At 40.6% G+C, this 22,352-nt stretch overlaps 1 protein-coding gene across 3 annotated transcripts in view; it reads right to left on the reverse strand.

Annotated features, from left to right (window-relative positions):
* LOC121278687 (protein transport protein Sec24B-like) overlaps nt 1-20,273 on the reverse strand; it is a 111,550-nt gene extending 91,277 nt beyond the window's left edge. For 2 of the 3 annotated variants that reach the window (XM_041189050.1, XM_041189034.1), the window contains exons 1-3: nt 20,187-20,273; nt 9,695-9,799; nt 2,892-3,617 (exon numbers count right to left, since the gene is read on the reverse strand). In XM_041189050.1, the coding sequence (XP_041044984.1) occupies nt 2,892-3,594 (703 nt within the window). In that variant the 5' untranslated portion in view covers nt 3,595-3,617; nt 9,695-9,799; nt 20,187-20,273. The remainder of the gene's footprint in view (nt 1-2,891; nt 3,618-9,694; nt 9,800-20,186) is intronic. The other variant, XM_041189043.1, reaches the window with a different exon arrangement.
* Between the last annotated feature and the right edge of the window lie 2,079 nt (nt 20,274-22,352).

Raw genomic sequence — 22,352 nt, forward strand, 5'->3', positions numbered from 1 at the left:
AAGTCTCAGCTGTTGTGGATTAGCCACATTTCAATAGAAAGGGTGGGTTTGCGGGTTGGGTGGGGATGGTTGGGGAGAGGGAGCAGTAAGAAATTGGTCCGGCCTTGCTGAAGCAGAGCAGAATGCCGGGACAAGTAACAAAAGTGTTTTTTTTTAAAATGTCATTCAAGTCTGCCATATTGCTCAGTGCAACTAATTGCTCTCAGTTACTGTGAAGTACAAACATGCTTAAAATAGAAAATTGACAAACAGCAAAGAGCAGCTGGTCTATCAAATTTGCTCCATAGTCATGCTGCAATTAAACATCATGACCCCTCCACCCCACTCCCTCCTACCGTCAACCACATGATCTCCTGTGAGGCAAGAAAGTAGAATTTAAAAGCCAATCCAAGGGGAAAAGACAATTCTGAGAAATTCAGAAGACGATGAAAATAAGGTCCAGGAAACCACAGGCAACATGAGCAATATCATCCAACATCCCACATAACTTCAAGATGCAGTGAGATCAGCCTCAGCCAAAAAATCCTCCAACCTATTTTTGAACAGCTGTAAACCGACAATAATCACAAGAGCTGACAACCAGATGCTCCAGACCCTTCACAAGGAAGGCCATCTAACCTAGTTCCATTCCTAAGTTACTGATGCACATGTCTACTGGTTCTCCACAACTAAGTTAATTTCCATGATTAAGGAGTTTACTTTGAGACAATTAATGATTTTACATTAATTGCAGAAGTTATGTAAATACTAGATTTAAAAAAAATACTGGATCACCAATCTTTCAGGCTTTTTTCTCAAATTCCGCCTCATTTTCTACTTGTGTTGTTAAAGTAAAAATATAAAATTATTTCAGTTTATTGGACAATAAATCCTCTGGTGCTTGTCCATGTTCCTACTGCTTCCCAGGCATGTGACTTCTAGCAGTGGACAGTGTAGGAACAAGTGATAAAAAAGCAAAGAATGGAGGGTGTGAAGTCAGGGAGCAATAGCGCTTGCCACTTGATAACAGAAGAACAAAAGAAATAGGAGCAGGTGTAGGCCATTTGGCCTCGAGTCTGCTCTGCCATTCAAAAAGACCAAGGTTGATCTGATTTGTAGCCTTAACTCCACTTTCCTACCTGCCTCCTCATATATGCTCCCTTATAGTTAAAAAATCTATCTACCTCAGCTTTGAATTTCTTCCATGACCCAATCTCCAAGGCCCTCTGGGAAAGAGAATTCCAAAGAAATTCCTCCTTAATTCAGTCTTAAGGAGACTCCTTACTTTTAAGCTGTGCCCCCTAGTTCTAGATTCCTCTCAGCATCCACCCTGCCAAGCCCAATCAGACTCTTTACCTGTTTCAATTAGATCACCTCCCATTTTTCTAAGCTCCAATAAGTATGGGCGCTGCTTAACCCTTCCTCATAAGACAACCACTTCCTCCCAAGAATTAGACTAGTCAATTTTCTCTGCACTGTTTCCAATGCAAGCATATTCCTCCTTAAAGAAGACCAAAACCCCTGTACACAGTACTGCAGGTGCAATCTCACCAATGCCCTGTGCAGTTGTACCAAGGCTTACCTATTTTTAAACTCCACCCCCTTGCAATAAAGGCCAACATCCCATTTGCCTTCCTAATTACTTGCTGTATCTGCATATTAACCTTTTGTGATTCATTCGAGGACATCCAGATCCCTCTGTACCACAGCATTCTGCAGTCTCTTTCCAGTTAAATAATATTCTGCTTTTCTATTCTTCCCACCAAAGTGGACAAGCTCACATTTTCTCACATTATAATCGATCTGGCAATTTTTCACTTAACCTATCTTAACCTGTTTTCATTTAACCCATCTGTATGCCTTTGCAGACTGCGTCCTCCTTGCAACTTGCTCCCCTACCTATCTTCATATCTTCAGCAAATTTGGCTACAATAGAGTCAATCCCTTCATTCAAGTCATTAATATAGTTGAGGCCCAACACTGAATCCATGTGGCAATCCACTAGTTAGTTTGACAACCCGAAAATCCAGACTTTGTTTTCTGTTAGTTAGTCGATACTCTACCCATGCTAATATATCACCCCAACACCATGAGCTCTTATCTTGTGTAGTAACCTTTTATGTAGCCTTTAGTCAAATGCCTTTTGCAAATCAAAACACACCACATCTATACGTTCACCTTTATTCTCCCTGCTTGCTATATCCTCAAATGACTCTAATAAGTGTCAAATATTTCCTTTTCATAATCTATGTTAACTCTGTCTGATTTTATGATGATTTTCTAAATGTCCTGCTACTACTTCCTTACTAATTGATTCCAGTATTTTCCCAATTACAGATGTCATTGTTGTATAACTGGCTTATTGTTTCCTGCTTTCTGTCTCTTTCATGGCAGGTGGGTGTCATTTCTGGTTGGATTGTCAGACACAAAGGTGCCAAGTAGTGCTGGCTGGGACAGAGGGGCTGGATGTGGCAGAGAACCATCTTTTAAGAGAAGGGCACATAAAAAAAATAAAAGTAGAAAATAGTCTTGTCATTAGTTTCATACCAGGGAGCATCATACTGGGCTTTGCAACGCAATTTTGATTTTTTTTAACACCTTAATCCAAAGCTGCTCTGGCTTAACAGGATATAAATCAATACCACTGTAATTTCTGGGAAAAATGAAAAGAAAACATGCAAACTATCTGAAAAATGCTATGTATATCATTTTAAAAATAATTTTAAACCTTATGTTGGTTGGAAACACTTCAGAAACTAAGGAGTTCCTGTAAATTTTAGGGACTATTTGATGGATTCATCAACAAAGGGTAAAAATGCAGTTTACACATAGGGCTGTTGTTACTATCAAAAAACTGCACCACATATTTCTCATTCCCTCCCTTGAAAAAAATCATAGAAAATATCCCCTACCTGCACAAGTCTGGCTATTTGCAGAGGAAGCAGCAGCAGCAGGATTGGTAACAGGACCAGTTGGTGCTGTCATTGATGCTCCGGGTAAGGGATGCCATGATGCAGCAGTACTTCCAACAGTATACGGTTGAAAAGATGCTTGGGTGGGTCTCTGCCCAGTTTCTGGCAATGGTTTCATATGACTGGGTAAGACACCAACTAAAGGCTGACTGGTAGCAGGATGAACAGTCTGTGAGGTTAAAGGAGCATTATATTGGGTATTGAAAACAGGCATAGTTTGATGATAAGAGAAGCCAGTATAAGGAGAAGAATGAGGGGGAATACCCTGAGTAGTACTTTGAGAAGGTACATTGTAGGGAACTTGACCTGGATAGTGTCCACCACTTGGAACATAACCACCTTGAGGAGGAGTGCTTACAAACTTAGGTTCTAACTGAGGTCTGGCAGTGATCAGATTAGGACCCAAGGGAAGTGCAGGGTACATCTGACCAGGTCCTTGAGGAGTACCCAATGATGTAGGACATAGAGGAGGTCTGATGAAGTTGTGGACGGTTGCCTGGTAGTTGTTCTGGTAATAGTTAAAGTCATACTGTCCAGCCATGGGTGCAAGTGGTGCTTTATTGGGCACTTGCTGGTGACGTTCTGGAGCAGTACTGCTGTTCTGCAGAGGTGCTCCATGTCTAGTAGAGAGAGGTTGCTGCATAGACAACAAATTCTGTGTAGGGCCTGAAAAGAAAAAGAAATGCTTATGAAATGATCAGTAAGTTACAAATAATTATTTGTGAGAAACCAAAGACATATGTGCCTTTACAAACTGTTTCATTCGTGTGTTGTATTTTCACTACGGTGCATCCAGTGATGAGAGTTCTAAATGGTGCTTCTCCTTTCACGCTTCAGTACAGCTCCTATTCTTTGACTACATACCACTGCATTCCAAAATTAATTTGTTTGAACGCCTTTGAGCCATTTGACTGCTATCACTCAGCGATAGCACTGTCGCCTCAAGTCAGAAGGTTTTGGGTTCAAATCCCACTCCAGACACTTGGGTACATAATCTATCATGGCTGACAGTGCAATATTGAGGAAGTGCTGTACTGTAGGAGGTATCATATATGGATGAAATGTTAGACTGAGACCATTTTTGCCCCCTCAGGTGGATGTAAAAGATCCCATGGCATTATTCAATGAAAGATAGTGAATTCTCCCCATTATCCTGGCCAAAATTTATTGCTCAACCGATATCACTAAGAACAAATGATATTGTTATTACCTCATTATGTTCAGTGGAACCTTACTGTACACAAATTGGTTCACACATTCCCTACATTACAGCAGTGACCACGCTTTAAAAGTTTTCATTGGCTGTAAAATGTTTTGGAATGTCCTGATATTGTGAAATGAAGTATAGAAACACAGCTCTTTGTTTTTTCTTTATTTCAACAGAGATAAAAGGCACCATGTGAATGCCAATGCAACGATTTTTAAAAATTAATTTTAAATCTCCACACCTTACTGGATTTTCTCAAATTTAAAACTGAACTGTGAAAACCTGATTTCAGGAGCAAATGTTACCTTTAAGCGTCAGAACAGCAGAGGAGTGGTATGCAGTTAAAACTAAAACCAATAGCACTGTACTCCATTCCTAGGGCAACTCCACCTCTTGACTCCAGCCCTGGCACCTACTACTGATTTTAAATGGCTACCTAATGATCTTATAAAATCTTAAGAAATTAATTGAATATTATAGAAATGACCCTCTTATTAAAAGAAGGATTCTGCAGCAGCCTGCCAGAACTGACAAAGAATCAGCGCAGCATATGCCTGTGCTGTCTGCCCAGAACATGACTCTAGGCATCGGCCTTTCTGCAAGCCATGCCGGGCTGCTAAGGTGGGATCTCATGCTCCATATCTAAACAAACTGAGTAAGGTTAATAAACTGCCCAAACAAGAAATAAGCAGAAGGCTGACTGAATTAGCTAGGAGCTGGAATAGGAAGGGGATACTTTGGATACCTGTCCCTTGGTAACTGGACAGCTGAATGGAAGGTGTAAATGAATGAGTGACTGTCATGAAATACCTTCCACCCCCTAAAAATAAAGTACACAAACATGCAGTCAAGAATGAAAAAGCATGGACAAAAGGAACCTCTTTAGGGTTGCCAACTTCAGATTTCCACCCTGAACAGTCTACAGACAAGGAAGAGATCATTATGATGGACAGCAGACACCAGGATATTCCTTGCGTCTGACCCAGCTGAGAGTATACCATATGTTTGAGCTACTGTTGAATCGTTTTAAAGCAGGATATTGTTCACAAACCCAGAACTTGAAAACTGTTTGAGGAAGGAGCCAAAAAGTCTGGAAACAGTTTCTGTTTGATCCAAAATGCTGCCAGCTTCTGTGCCAAACGAAATGAAACCTTAAAATTAGTGAGTGAAAGTAAATTTTAATCTATGCTGGGATTTCAGTATGTGTGAAAATGAAAGAGAATTTGTGGAAGTTTATGAGATTCATGAAAGTATGAAAGTGTGCATGTGATTGTCAAGTGCTTTCATTTCAATATAAGATTGTACATCCAAAATTGGGATTGAAAAAACAAATTATATTTTAAGTTAAAGATGCAGATGTCATTTTGATTTAAAAAATTACTGTCATAGGCACTAAAGAGGTTGTTTCACAAAAGATAAGCTTCTGCTTGACATTATGTTTTCTTGGGCGGCCAGTAGAAATTCAATTTGAACTTTTCAAAACACTTTGCTTTAGTTGGGCTAGAAAACGTTATTACCTTATACCATTTAAATTAAAAGTGTGTGGTCTTACTGACTTTCTAAAAATTTGTAACAGTTCTTAAAAATTGGAAATTAAGGACTTGGAAAAACTAAAATAGAATTGGGTTATTTTTCAAGTTGAATTATTTAAAATTACGTAAAGTAGCATCTGAGAATGTTCTGTTCTGTCTTCTTGCAAGCAAGCAGAAAAGATAACCTTTCCACTGATAACTGTTTTATTTTACTTACTTCACTACACAACTTTTTTTATTGCTGAGTGTAAACTTACATATTGGGTGTTATTAAAGTTTCTAAAGTGAGAGAAATGATTGGACAAATTAATCCATTTGACTCTTGGGCAGAGCCACAATGGATTCTTTATTTTTCTTTTAAACGGCGACAATGATTTTCAGGTCTGGATGAACACTCAAAGTTGTTAGACCTCTTGCTGCACTAAGAATTTTTCTGCAGATGTCAAACATTACAGCATGGTGAAGGCTTTGTATTTTAAAGACTTGTCCTAAACCCATTCAGGCCATATGTGATCTTCCAAGACAAAGTGTTCAAAGTAGGGGGGATATTGAAAGCCATCTCCAAACTAATTGCGTGCGCTTTCGTCTCTTATGTAAAAACACCAAATATAACCACCAAGCCTGGACATCATTGTTTCTGAGATTGGAATTGATAAAATAAAATCAATATGAGTTGCTATTTCAAGCACTCGAGAAGGGAAAATTTGCCTAAAGCCGAGGAAGAGATTGTTTGGGCAGGCAGCAGAGACCAGACCATTCCATACATCTGATCCAGGATCAGTAAACCTTCTCACCTGTCACAAGGTGTATGTCTATTTTCTCTGTTCTGATTGTGTGTTCTATTTGAATAGTTACTTCTCAATAAACCACTTTGAGCCTTTAAACTAAATAGCTTGTGACTCCAATTCTTGAGTAATCGGTTACCCCTGATCAAATCTTATGTAGGGCAACTCTACTCTTGACTCCAGCCCTCACTCCTACTGCGGATTGGAAATTGAAAATAGCTCAGCTGAAGAGAGAGAGAGAGAGAGAGAGTCATGTTTGAAATCAGGAGAAAGAGATGTCACTTAAAATATCACTGTACTGTAGGAGCCGAATGGAATACTTTATTAAAATTAGAACAGAAACACTAGAACTACGGAGCAGGTCAGGCAATGCTGACAATGGGAAAGAAAGGTTAATTTTTCTCAGTTCCTTTCATCAGGTTTCAAAAGTAGGTTGTGACCAAAACATGAATCTGCCTTTTCCTGTTATAAATGCTAACTGACTTGATCTGTAGTTACATATGAACAAGGACCTGGAGTAGGCCATTTGACCCCTTGAGCCTGCTCCACTATTTAATACGATTATGGCTGGTCTGATAGTAACCTCAAATCTGCATCCCGCCTACCCCCGATAACCTATCAGCCTCTTGCTTACCAAGAATATATCCATCTCTGCCTTAAAAATATTTTAAAAAAATCTGCTTCCACCATCTTTTCAAGAAGAGAGTTCCAAAGACTCACAACCCTCAGAAAAAATTTCGCCTCATCTCCACTTAAAATGGGCGACCCCTTATTTTTAAAACAGTGAACCCTAGTTTTAGATTCTTGCACAAGAGGTAACATCCTCTGCACATCCACCCTGGTCCAGTAAATTAAAAAAAAATGTTTCAGATTTTCAGGGAGCTTTTTTGCTTCATTTGTATGTATTCTTGACAGCTGTTCCTCCAGACTAGAGTTCAGGCTCTCACTAATAATTTTTTTTTAAATCGCAGTCTAATGGGATAGTCACAGAGGGAGGAGATTTATAGTCAAAAGTGCATGTCATAATCTCCCTGCTTCATCGTGCTGCGTTTGATAACTCTTAGTCAAAGATTATTTCATCATCCAAAGAGTCGGTTTCAAAAGATACAGAACTCAAGGAGTAACCAGCCATTTACCTAGCGCGTGTGCATAAGTGCAAATTAAGTGTACATGAGTATTAAGTTTCAGCAGGTACAGCAGCTGGTACTCGTGTTGTTTGTAAAATCTATTTATACCTTAATCCAGGGAGATGGCTTGTCTTCCCGGCATGGAGGGCTTTGCAAGTTTTTACTTTATGAACCATAGTTCAAATTGAGACTGATATCAGCAAAATATTATATAATGGTTTAATATTAATTTCACAGAACACAACACTTGAAATGAAAAGGGATTAAAAATCTAATTTAAGCACATTAATTATGCTTGATTCTCCCTCCATGTCTCCTTTACTGTCTGTCCTATTTTGTATTATTTCTCCTGCCTAAATTAACAGTCATTTCTACTAACTCTTGCACTAGAAAAATATTTAAAATATTTTCCTATTTCTCCTTCCCAGCTGTCATCATCTAGTTTGCTGGTACAAAGAATCTGAGTTCTTAAATTCCGGAGAACAGGGTGGAAATGGACATCTTTCCCAGCCAATTCAACACCCAGACACAAGACTAGCCTGGCAAGAGATGTTTTACCCTGAAATAAACTTGTCTTCAGCCTTGGATGGGTTGGATTTATTTTAGCATACTTTCCCTTACTAATTTCTAAATTCAATGAATTTGCATAGCAACTTATCACATCCTCAGCAAGCATTTCAATCACCTATGCGGAGAAACTGCAGTAGTCCAATTTGCACAAAAGGTCCCCCAAACTGCAAGTGAGATAGTCGACTAATTAATGTAGGCCCTTTTTCTGGTGGTATTGGTTGTGGAAGGGTTGTTGGTGTGGACACCAGAACTCCATGTTCTTATTTAATTATTGAAAAAGGATCCTTTAATCCACCTGAACAGGCAGACAGAAGCTTCTTTTGAAATGCCACTTGAAAGATGGCACTTCTGAAAATTCAGCACTCTCAGTATTGTGCTGAAATGTCAGCCTGGATGATGCCACGTCGTAGAGCTTGAGCCCAGAATCTGCTGACTTAAAGGGTAAACATGCTCCTCACTGAGGAAAAATGATATAAAGGTGATTATTAAACAGCTTTCTTACCAGTGGAAGACAGAACAAATGGACTTTGAGTAAATCTGGGTGGTAGCTAATTGCCAGTAACTGTTATGTATCACCCTGCCTTTCATAGTGGCAGGAAAAGTCAAGTCAGAAGTAATGGCTAGAGTCTCGACTTTGGAAACTCACTTATAATGCAGGATTTCCGAAAGCTAGCTTTATTTAATTTGTGATGTTTACAGCAGCAAACAGGATTCCAACTATTCATTTATCCAGTTCCTATATTGTAAATAGTAAGTGGAGTACTTTGGGCCTTATAACTGCATACCATGCCTTAATTCGATTAGTTTAGTGGAAGCAGATGTTACTCATTTCAATGTGATTCATCTCACATAAACACTCACATTTTAACTGAGCTCATTAATAAGAGTCAAGACATGCATGTACAACCTCAAAGCAGATTGGTGGCCATGGCCTTTATTTATTAATGGGTGTTACTATAGCTCATATATTCAAGATAGTGAACAATGTATTGTGACATGACGCAGTCATTTTCTTTCCCTCAACAATTTGCCTGAGTACGTTTGTCCTGTGGTATCCCATTCAAGTGTGAGGCTCAACTGGGAATGTCAGCAGGTTATTCAACCATGGGCTAATGCAGCCCAACTTGCATTCACCAGACATTCACCCACATATATTTCTATCATAGGTCACCTTGATCAGATTGGGGAGCTCGGGACAATTTTTCCTACCTAGGCTGCTGAGACCAATTGTAGCAATCACAGTGTTGCCCTGGCTGAGATCAATCAAAACAGCATATACTCAGAGAGTTTCATGGGATCTGATCTATCTGGCTCAGCTGTCTTCTGAATAAACTTATCAGGTAAACATTATGAATTGATTTTGAATCAAAAACTATAAATCTGTTGAGATTTAGTCCTTTTGATTGTAAATTTTGAAATGCTTATGTTTTAGGTTACTTTCAAACTTTGTAACAGCAGAAAATTACTGAGGCATCTTCCTTCGTTAGACATCAGATCTAAACTAAACTATTTGTTAACTCACTTTCAAATGAGAATCCTTCAAGTAGGCATATATCGCTGCACACAATTGTGATACGAGGTAACTCTCCACCCGTTTGAGGGGGTTCAATATTGGTATTGGAGTCACCTGAACAAAAACAAGACAGGACACATTAAATATACGATACAGGAGTAACATCCAAAGGTTGCACTGGTGATGCAGAGCCTAGTTCACTAGCTGCACAAGTTAGGAAATCACAGGCACCCTGCTCAACATTTCCTAGCAGCACGAACCGGAAAACATTTGACACACAACTTTGCGATATCAAAATCAAACAAGTGCTGATTGTTTAAGGCTGCATATATTCAAATAAATACTCCAAGGATCACAAAAGTCATACTTGTAAGCTTTTCCTTAGAAAGAAGCAAATACTGAAGATGTTTTTTCTCAATCTACATTATAATTTGTTTTCCTATTTTAATATTCCAATCAGTGTCCTGTGTAATGAATTGCCACATTCCACAATTTACACAGCTCTTCATGCGGAATTAAATGAGAAACATTTACGCTGTATGCTAGTTTAATGTTATGAGAGACTGGAAAGACAGGGTGCCAAGGTTAGCGTTTTGTCTTCCTGTCTTTATTCCCTACCAGTATTCTCCACCCACCCCCTCCCCCAATGAAGGCATCCAAATCATACTGTGGGCTCTGACCATTCTCCAATAACTGGCTGCTGTTCACTTGCAAGCTGAGGCAGTGTATTAGTGGATTGTTTCACAGCTGGCCTGATCCTGCCCTCATCCGGTATCCATATCCAGCAGGAATTACTGGACAGCAGTCAAGAGTAGAATCCCCAATTTCCAACCCTCCAATTCAGGCGAGCATATTGCTGCCACTGCCAAAATTAGCCCCAGTAGAGTCGAAGGATTAAATCTGCGACTTTCTTGGTCTGTACAGTTCAGCTACCTGAATAAGCTTTGGCTTTAATGTCTAATGACAGAGCTGTACCTTTATTACCTAATTAATTATTGCCTAGTCTAAATACAATCCAGTTAAGAAATAAAATTTTACTTGGAGATACCGTTCAAGTTAGTGAAAGTTGAAATCAACACTAACACAGTGCCAATACATAATCCAATTGTCACAGAAATCAACTACGTAGAGTGGGGAACATCTGATCAGAGAGGATGCACAGTAAAAATATTAGAACCATAAATAATTTAAAGTTGTTTCATATTTTCATTTAGGGTTTATAATTTAAGGTTGCAAAACTTGTTAGCTTAAGGGGCAGAAATGTGATTTCCTGTGATTTATCCTAAAAAAAAGTTACAATGAGTTGTAATTCTTGTAAATTTTTTTGCCATTTATCTTCTTCCCATGAAGCATTCTCGCACTGGCACTTTCTTCAGCCAGAAGAATGAAGTTGAGATGGATTCTGAGCCCTCTGTCAGTAAAAGTGGGTGATTTAGCACCAGTGCAACATGGAGATAATTCTCCAACCCCTTTTTTTCGGTGTCTACATCTGAAGCTGGGGTTGAGATCGAGAAACTAGTATACAGAGATCTCACAAGAGAAACGTTGCACCTTGTGGCACAAGACACTGGAGCTCAAATTCACTGACTTTAACATTTGCATCGCCCCCTGACCCCCTCCCTCCCAATACGTTTCAGCTGTGGTTTGAACAATTAGTGCTAATTAATGCCGTGGAATTTCTGAACTCAGCAGTGTGAAGAACCTGAATTAAAAAGCTGCATTATCACCAGAGGAGAGTGTGGACCCAGACTGCAAATCCTGGCTCAGCTACCTCTAGAATTCTACTTTCTCTCTCTCGAAGACAGCTGCATAAACACGGCAGCAACTTTTAGAGATGGCGCATTTTTTGTTAATTTGAACAATAAACAATGGCTGATGTATTTAGCAACAAAATAAAGTTCAATATTTTTCTGTTCAGAGACCAGGAAACCGATTTTCAAGTTCACATTATTTTGGCAACGCCATTCTTCATTATCAAAAGTTACTATGAATCCAAGGCGGTGCCACTGATGACTTCAAATGAATATTTTATTGGTTCTCCCAGGTTACCTCTTCACCTCCAACAAGTGCGCAATGTTTATGGAGTTTTTTCTAAGATGGAGGCCATCCGTTCGACTGCCCCTTCCCCTGCCCCTCTCCATTCTCTGCCCAAGCTGCACCTACCCAACCTGAGCCCACATGTGTCTCTACTTTCCCTCCCGACTCCCCCATGCTCTCTTGTCCATGATAAAGTCATGAGAGTCAGCACCTCCCACTACCTTGATTCAACTTCCATTTGTGGCCCCGTGCCAGCTGACACTGTAAATATTCCCCTCTCCTCATGAAAGGCACCTATCTCCCTTTCGAAACTACCGTCATCAATTCTGTCCTCAAAACTCTGACTAACAATCCTTCTGCCTTTGCAAATGATTGCCCCATCTCAATTTCCCTTTCCCCCCACCAAACTTGTGCCCATCTCTTTTTTTATATTTGCTCATGGGGTGTTAGCATCACAGGCAAGGCCAGCATTTATTGCTTATCCCTAGTTGCCCTTGAGAAGGTAGTGGTGAGTTGCCTTCTTGAATCGCAGCAGTCTGTGTGGTGATGTACACCCACAGTCCTGTTAGGAAGGGAGTTCCAGGATTTTGACCTAGCGACAGTTAAGGACAGCGATATATTTCCAAGTCAGGATGGCAAGCAGCTTGGGAGGAGAACTTCCAGGTGGTGGTGTTCCCATGTGTCTGCTGCCCTTGTCCTGCTAGGTGGTAGTGATCGCAGATTTGGAATACGCTATCGAAAAGTTTTGGTGAGTTGCTGCATATACATCTTGGTAGTGGAGGGAGCGAATGTTTGTGGATGGGGTGCCAATCAAGTGGGCTGCTTTGTCCTGGATGAGGTCAAGCTTCTTGAGTGTTGTTGTTGCTGTATTCAGCCAGGCAAGTGGAGAGTATTCCATCACGCTGCTGACTTGTAGATGGTGGACAGGCTTTGACGAGTCAGGTGGTGAGTTACTCTCCACAGAATTCCCAGCCTCTGACCTGCTCCTGTAGCCACAGTATTTATATGGCTGGTCCTGCAATTCCCTATTTGAAACTTCCAAATCAAGATTCTATTCCTGCCACAGAGCCAAAAAGATCCTAACCAAAATCATAAATGACAAAAACAAAAAATGTTGGAAATGCTCAGCAGGGCTAGGCCATCTATGGAGAGAAAAACAGAGCTAGCATTTCAGATAGATGACATTTTTACAGCACGGTGGGGTGGGGGGCAGTGGTGGAGAGAAAGAGAGAGAGAGAGAGAGAGAGAGTGTGTTAAAGAGATTTGACAGATAAAAATTCAAGAAATATGAGCAAAATTAGATCATTTAACCCTTCTATCAATCAATCAGTGACTTACACTCCACAATTGTGCATCCACAACCTTCTGGGTAGAGAATCCCAAAGACTCACTACCCTTTGAGTGAAGAAATTTCTCATCTCAATACTGACCTCTCACCCTGACCGCCTAGTTCGAGATTCTCTTGCCTGGGGCATCTTCCTCCCACCATCTTCCCTGTCAATTCTCTTAGAATTTTATATGTTTCAATGAGATCACCTGTCATTCTTCTAAACTCTTGGAGAAGCAACTATGGAGGCAGCAAAAAAGGACAGAGGGGATGAAAGGAAGGGGGGGGGATCATGAAAGGGTGGAGACAGGAGTGATAAGATGACTAAAGGGATGATGGTGCAAAGTAAAATGGAATGGGAAGGGGACAAGTAAAGAAATCAAAGATTGGTCTCAAGGAGGTGTAAATGGCATCAGCAGAATCACTTAAAATGACAAGTAACCAGAAGCTGAGAGTCAAAGCTTGCAGATTAAATAACACTGCTCTGCAAAACAATCACCCAACCTGGGTTTGATCTCAATGTAGAGGCAATCAGATCATGAGCAATGAATACAGTATAATAAATCAAAACAACAATTAATTGCAGTTTCACCTGGAGTGAGTGTTTAGGGTACAGGACAGTGGGAAGGAAGGAGGTGAAAGGGCAGGTGTTGCATCTCCTGAGGTTTTGATGGGGGAATTATGCTGGAAACACAAGGGGGTGATCTGTTGAAAGTGGAGGCAGGTATGAATAAGGAGGACTCTCATGGTTCGGGGAGGGAGGGCAAGGGGTGAAAGCAGGAGTGTGAGAAATGGGTTGAGGGCCTTGTCAACCACAGTGAAGGGGAATCCTCGGTGGAAAAAAGTAAGGCATGGAAGGTGGCATTGCCAGAACAGCTGCAACATCCTCTGTGACAGGGATCAAGATGCTGTAATCCTCAACATTCCTTGCCTTTCTGCAGCTGGACAAGGTCAACCATGCCCTGTAAACTGTCTCCTCCACTGTTCAGCTTGGATGGATTATCTTTGTACAGTTCCATTCTTATCTATGCAGTCAAAGCCAGCGCTTCTCCATCAATGGCAATTCTACCTGCTTAGCACTGCTATCTCCAGAATCCCCCAAAGATCTATACTTGCCCCCCTCTTCCTCAAATACATATTGCTAGTTGGTGACATAATTTGCAGGCATGTGGTCAGCTTCCACACGTATGCTGATGATAGACAACTCAGCCACCTCTCTCCACTTGTCCTGTCTCCATGCTGTCAGATTGCTTAACACATCCAGTCTTGGATGAGATGCAGTTTTCCTCAACTGACCAATATGAACAACGAACACCAAAGCTATTGGCCCGGCTTTAGTACTAACAACATCATCTGGAGTATGCACATGCACTGTTACATGTGGGAATCAAGAAGTGACTGTCAGTGATTCACGCTTTTCCACAGGATGGGCCCCCCTCCCCTCCCCCAACCTCCCAACAAGTGCAATCGATGGGAAATCACCAAACTGATGAGAACTTCTACTTTTATGCTGTAATATTGCTCTTTTAAAACTTCCAAAACTGTTATGCCCTGTAAAAGCATTGTCATCACCCATCTCCACAAAAACCCAACCCTTCACTCCACTGTCCTTGCAAACTACTGTTCCATCTTAAACTTCCTTTTCCTCTCCAAAGTCCTTGAACATGTTGTCACCTCTCAAATCCGTTCCCACCTTTCCCAGAACTCCACGTTTGAATCCCTTCAATCAGGTTTCTGCCTCACCACAGCTCTAATCCAAATTACAAATGACATCCCACGTGAATGTGACAAAGGTAAACCACTTCACCTCATCCTTCTCAGCCTGTCTGCAGTTTTTGACACAATTGACCACACCATCCTCCTCCAACGCCTCCTGACTGACGTCCAGCTGGGTGGGACTGCACTTACCTGGTTCCATTCTTATTTATCTAATTGTAACCAAAGAATCACCTCTTCCTTCTCCTGCATCTAGTGTCCCCCATGGATTTATCCTTGGCCCCCTCCTATTTCTCAGCTACATGTTGCCTCTTGGTGTCAACATCTGAAGGCACAGTGTCAATTTTCACATGTACGCGGATGACACCCAAATCTAACTCACCGCCACCGCTCTCAACTTCTCCATTAAACTATCAGATTTCTTATCCGACATCCAGTATTGGATGAGCAGAAATTTTCTCCAATTAAATACTGGAAAGACTGAAGCCATTATTTTCAGTCTCCATTCAAACTCCATTCCTTAGCTACTGATTCTATCCCTCTCCCAGGCAAGAATCTGAGAATAGCCAGTATGTTTGCGATTCGATGTCATATCTGATCCTGAGATGAGCTTCAAGTCGAATACTCGTGCCATTGTTAAGACCGCCTATTTCTGTAACATTGCCTGACTTTACCGTCTTGGCTCATCCGCTGCTGAAATCCTCATTCAAGCCTCCGTTACCTCTAGGCTGGACTATTCTAGTGCACTCTTGGCTGGTCTCCCACATTCCATCCGCAGTTTTTTGCTTTTATCTTAATACTGTCTTTCAGAAAAATAAATAATTGTGACATGCACATGGGATTAAGGTGGAAGCTGAAATATCAAACATTTTATTAAAAAATTATTAAAAAGCTTGAATTCCTTATCGTAATGCACAATTTTGACATTACACAAATATAAAAACAGTTTTCCAGGGGCAGGAGCATCCTTCAGCAGTGGTTATGAATAGTGCACACTTACTACTACAACAACGACAACTTATATAGTGCCAAAAAGAGGTTAAAATGCATTTTAAGGATGAGGTGAAGTGGTTTACCTTTGTCACAGTCACGTGGGATGTCATTTGTAATTTGGATTAGAGCTGTGGTGAGGCAGAAACCTGATTGAAGGGATTCAAACATGGAGTTCTGGGAAAGGTGGGAACGGATTTGAGAGGTGACAACATGTTCAAGGACTTTGGAGAGGAAAAGGAAGTTTAAGATGGAACAGTAGTTTGAAATCTTCCAAAACTCTGCTGCCTGTGCCTTAAATCGCAGCAAGTCCCATTCCCCTATCAGCCATGTGCTCACTGACCTACAGTGGCTCCCAGTCAAGCAACACCTTGATTTTAAAATTCTCATCCTCGTTTTCAAATCCATCCATGGCCTTGCCCCTCCCTATCTCTAATCTCCTCCAGCCCCACAACCCTCCAAGATATCTGCACTCTTTGAACTCTGATCTCTTGAGCATCCCGATTTTAATCGCACTACCTTTGGATGGCTGTGCCTTCAGCTGCCTGGGCCCTAAGCTCTGGAATTCCATCCTTACACCTCTTCATCTCTCTACCTCACTTCCCTCATTTAAGAAACTCCTTAAAAACCTATCTCTTTGACCAAGCTTTTGGTTATCCGATCTAATTTTTTTTTATGTGGCTCAGTGTCTTATTTTGTTTTATAATACTCTGTAAATGCATTTTAACCTCTTTTTGGCACTATATAAGTTGTCGTTGTTGTAGTAGTAAGTGTGCACTATTCATAACCACTGCTGAAGGATGCTCCTGCCCCTGGAAAACTGTTTTTATATTTGTGTAATGTCAAAATTGTGCATTACGATAAGGATTTCAAGCTCTTAAATAATTTTTTAATAAAATGTTTGATATTTCAGCTTCCACCTTAATCCCATGTGCATGTCACAATTATTTATTTTTCTGAAAGACAGTATTAAGATAAAAGCAAAAAACTGCAGATGCTGGAAATCCAAAACAAAAATAAAAATAAAAATCCTTGGAAAAACTCAGCAGGTCTGGCAGCATCTGCAGAGAGGGACGCAGTTAACGTTTCGAGTCCTTATGACTCTTCAACAGAACTAAGTAAAAATAGAAGAGGTGAAGTATAAGCTGGTTTGGGGGGGGGGGGGGGGGGGCAGGGTGGGACAAGTATAGCTGGATTGAGGGCCAGTGAGAGGTGGAGATAACCAAAAGATGTCATAGACAAAAGGACAAAGAGGTGCTGAAGCTGGTGATATTATCTAAGGAATGTGTTAATTAAGGGTAGAAAGCAGGACAAGCAAGGTACAGATAGTCCTAGTGGGGGTGGGGTGAAGGAATCGAAATAAGCTAAAAGTTAGAGATAAAACAATGGATGGAAATACATTTTAAAATAATGGAAATAGGTGGGAAAAGAAAAATCTATATAAATTATTGGGGGAAAAAAGAGGGCGGGGGGGGATCGGAAAGGGGGTGGGGTTGGAGGAGAGAGTTCATGATCTAAAATTGTTGAACTCAATATGCAGTCCGGAAGGCTGTAAAGTGCCAATTCGGAAGATGAGGTGCTGTTCTTCCAGTTTGCATTGAGCTTCACTGGAACAATGCAGCAAGCCAAGGATAGACACGTGGGCATAAGAGCAGGATGGAGTGTTGAAATGGCAAGCAACAGGTAGGTCTGGGTTATGCTTGCGGACAGACCGAAGGTGTTCTGCAAAGCGGTCACCCAGTCTGCGTTTGGTCTCTCCAACGTAGAGGAAACCGCATTGGGAGCAACGAATGCAGTAGACTAAACTGAGGGAAGTTAAGTGAAATGCTGCTTCACTTGAAAGGAGTGTTTGGGCCCTTGGACGGTGAGGATCAAGTATTTTTATTTTTATTTTTACTCTCAGTATTGTTGGGCACCCAGAGATCCCTTGACTTGGAGCCAGATTCAAAATGATGTTGGGAAAGTGAAAATCACACCAGAGATTGCTGGATCCAGTGGGCAACTTTCTTTGAGGTCAGTAATGAATAATGAGCACCATTGTTTCAAATCTGACTGCAAAATCCAGGCCATTGTCTTTCATCACAACCACAAACTTTGACCATGAATACCAATTCAATCCTCCTCCCTTTTATTGTTTCAGACTGAATCAGACTTCTTAATTCCAGTATCCCATTCAACTCCAACTGAACTTCCTACCCTATACACTCTTATCACAAAGACTACCCACTGCCACCTTCATAACATCACCTGCCTTTACCCATGCCTCAGCCCAGCTGCCAGTGAAACCCTTATCCCCTTGCAGTTATCATCTCCCGACTCCACAATATTCACCTAGCCAACCTCACATCCTGCGCACTCTGCAAGATGCAGCTCACGTAAAACTCGGTTGCTCAGATTCTATCATGCACCAAATCCTCCTCAAAATTCACTCTATTACCTTTGTTGACCTGCAGTGGACCTTGATTTCCCAATGCCTTAAATTTAAAACTCTCATCCTTGTGTTTAAAATCCTTCTGCAGCCTCACCCCCTCCCTAGCTCTGTAACCACCTTCAGCCAGACCCCTCAATCCTGAACTCTGCTCCTCCGAAGAAAGTTGCCCACTGAATCTGGCCTCATCTGCAATTCCACTTCCTCTTCCCTTCAGCACTGGCAGCCCTACCATGAAAAGTAATTTACTGATATAAAATTCTTCGAGATATCGTAAGGACGTGAAAGGCATTATATAAATGCAAATTCTTTCTTCTCACAGGTGCCCAACTGCCTTCGAAGTTTAAGCCAAGCAAGTTCAATTTTAAAAGTACCTAGGAGGCCTGTTGAAATTGTAAAATGTAGCAAAACAAAAATCTTTTTAAATTTATGCTTGCACTCTTCCATTACAAATTAACTGGGGAGTGGACTTGTGTGTGCACCCTGAAGATGCTGGTGAGATTGGTAATTGTGGCATGGCTTTACCCTTGCATGCCACTGAACTAAACTGAATTTTTAAACAAAGTTTCTTTGGTACTTCATTATAATAGCTTCAGGTGACTACTAACATCCTAACAGAGGCAATTTTCAAACTAGTAGCCAATCAATAATGGAGAAAGGCAGGAGACAGATCACATAACAAGAGAGTTAGAGTGCTCTAAATAAATATAATACATGTTTTTGTTCCTATATAACAGAGTACATTAAAATGAATTTAAGAAATTCTAACTATATAAAGTAGAATACTCAATTTCTCTCAGGGCTTACAGAAAAATTAAGGCATTTCGCAATTCCCCATTGTTTATTCTACCTCTTATATTTAGCCCTTCCTGTAGCTTTCAAAGCAATGAAAACAGACTTTACATTTCACCTGTCTGAAAATATCATCCCCTACCACACACTGATGTATTCCTTGCGCATCCTTTTGCTAGTGTTGCCAAAATTAATTTCACAATTCAAAGGAAAAATAGCTGTGGCATGGCAGAGCAAAAATAAGGCAAACTCCAAAAGACTAAGAAAATTAGAATAAGAGACCAAGTAATACAATAGGAACATAGTTGGAAGTAACAAAGTGGTTAAACTACAAAAAAAGGTAAATAAAAAAGTCTGGAGAGATTCTAACTTGCACTGAACATTTATCTCACACATATAACTTTGTCCAGTTCTATTATTTCTATTCTTCTAAAACACAAAAGAACATTTCAACAAGGTTGTGTCTTTGATTAATAAACTAACCAGATGTTGGCCTTTTCTGCAGAGCAGCTTAATGTGCAGGTTTTAAATCAACTCACCGATTTTAAAAGTATATAATTCATAAATAGTTCAGTATGTTAACAAAATTACAACTCTTTGAATGAGTTGCATCAAAACTGCTATTCAAATCAACATGGCCTAGTTTTTTGCATTTTATATCAAAACTTAGTACCAAAAATAAGATTAAAACAATTCATTAAAAAAATTTAGAAGTGGTTGGGCTATTATATAAATATCTCCCGTACTTAGATCTACTCTGCAAAAAAAGTTGCAGTTTAGGCCCAGTACTTCCCATCAGCTTAAATTCGAAGAGTCTTCCAGACGCTGCAGTGTGGCTGGAATAGGTTTTTAAAATATTCTGCTCAGAGGCCTACAGTGCAACGGGCAAAGTTTAGATTTAATAAGAAAAACACGAGAAATAAAATAAAAAGCAGCACTTGATTTGGGGGGCGGGGGCGGGGGGGGAGGATAGTTTCTGTTTTAAAAATAATATTAATTCCTGCTGTGCTCAAGGCCTCAAAATGTCCACCGAGTCTCCATTTGAGCAGCAGCCCAGAGTGAGCTCTTGCTGAAGTACTTTCTCAAATTATTCCTTAGCAACAATGTGGGGCAGAAACATGCGACAAACAACCCTACCAATTTAAAAAAAACCCACAGGCCTCCAATGCATTCGACAATTCTTCCAAGAGATAGTATATCTGAGGAAATACCTTTTTTTTTAAACTGAATTTCCAGGCTACACTCCTGCAGCAGTTACCATTCCCTACACGCAACGCACAACTAACCCTGCTCCACAGCACCACATAGTGGCTGAACAAATATCTTAATCTGCACCTTTACCCGCCAGCGATTTGGCATCTTTCTTTACCTTGGAGCAACTTATTGTGCTTATTTCAGACCTTGAAGATCATCAACAGCATTTTCTTCTGCAGTACATCCACAGTTTTTTGTTCAATAGTATTTAATAGTCTTTCTTGAGATCCTTGTGTTGCAATTGACTAGAAAAATAAAGTCATGCTTTTCCCCAGTTAGATCTGAAGTAACGTGATTTGGTGCCTATGCCTGAACATTTATGTGCCTTCCCTATGATTGGATTGTCACAGTGCCTTCTTGGGGGGAGTATAACCTAGGATTTTTGGGTCTTGGTCAGTCTAGAAGACTCACTGAGGGCACCAAGCTGGTGAATGAGCATATGTGAGGTTTTTTTTTATTTGTTGCCCATCTGCAATAGTCTTTGATTGATGCTGGTAAGCCATCTTCTTGAACCACTGCAGTCCAAGTGGTGCTGTTAGAGAGGGAATTCCAAAATTTTTATCCCATGACAGTGAAGGAACAGTGACATATTTCCACTCAGGACTGGATGGTGAGTGGTAGAGGTCACGGATTTTGAAGGTGCAATTAAAGGAGACTTGGTGAGTTAAGAACATAAGAAATAGAAGCAGGAGCAGGCTATTAGGCCCCTAAAGCCTGCCCCGCCATTCAGTAAGATCATAGCTGATCTGCCCCAGGCCTCAACTCCTCTTTTGCACCAGCTCCTCATAGCCCTCAACTTCCCGATATTTCAAAAATCTATCTACCTCCTCTTTAACTACTTTCAATGATCTAGTCTCCACAACTCTTTGGAGTCGGCAATTCCAGACATTCACTATCCTTTGAGAGAAGAAATTCTTTCGCATCTCAGTTTTAAATGAATGTCCCCCTATTCTGTAACTATGTCCCATAGTTCGAGATTCCCTGACATCTACCTTGTCAAGCCCCCTTAGAATCTTGTACGTTCCAATAAGATCACCCTTCACTCTTCTAAACTCTAATGAATAAAGGCCTAACCTGTTTAGCTGTTCTTAAAGTCAACCCCTTTATCCCAGGAATCAGCCTAATGAATCTCATTTGAACTGCCTCCAATGCCAGTATATCCTTTCTTAAATACAGGAACCAAAACTGTACACAGTACTCCAGGTGCGGCCTCACCAATACTCTGTACAGTTGTAACAAGACTTCTCTATTTTTAAACTCCAACCCCCTAGCATTACAGGCCTAAATTCAATTTGCCTTCTTAATTACGTGCTGCACCTGCATGCTAACTTCTTGTGTTTCAGGCACAAGAACACCCAGATGCCTCTATGCTGCACCTTTTTGGAGTCTCTCTCCATTTAAATAATAGTCTGCCTTTTGATTCTTCCTACCAAAGTGCATGTCCTGACACTTTCCTACATTAAACTCCATCTGCCAAGTTTTTGCCCACTCACTCAACCTATCTATATCCCCTTGCAGATTCCTTACGTCCTCATCACAAAATGCCCTCCCATCTATTTTTGTAACATCAGCAAATCTGGACACATTACACTCTGCTCCTTCCTCCAATATAGATAATAAATAATTGAGGCCCTCGGACTGATCCTTGTAACACTTCACTAGTTACGCCTTTCCAATCTGAAAAAGACTCATTAATCCCGACTCTCTGTCTTCTGTGTGTTAACCAATTCTCCATCCATGCCAATACATTACTGCAAGCTCCTGTCTTGTGCAACAACCTTTTATGTAGCACCTTATCGAATACCTTCTGGAAATCCAAATACACTACATCTATTAGTTCCCCTTTATCAACTGTGCTTGTTATGTCCTCAAAGAACTCTAGCAAATTTGTCAAACATGATTCCCCTTTCACAAAGCCATGTTGACTCTGTTTGATTGCATTAAGCTTTTCTAAATGTCCCACTATTTCTTCCTTCATAATGGACTCTAGCATTTTCCCAACAGATGTTAGGCTGACTGGCCTATAGTTTCCTGCTTATTGTCTCCCTCCCTTCTTGAACAGGGGCATCACATTAGCTGTTTTCCAATCCGCTGGGACCCTCCTGGAATCCAGTGAGTTCTGG

This window comes from Carcharodon carcharias, chromosome 1, assembly GCF_017639515.1.
Source record: "Carcharodon carcharias isolate sCarCar2 chromosome 1, sCarCar2.pri, whole genome shotgun sequence".
In the NCBI taxonomy this organism is placed as follows: Eukaryota; Metazoa; Chordata; class Chondrichthyes; order Lamniformes; family Lamnidae; genus Carcharodon; species Carcharodon carcharias.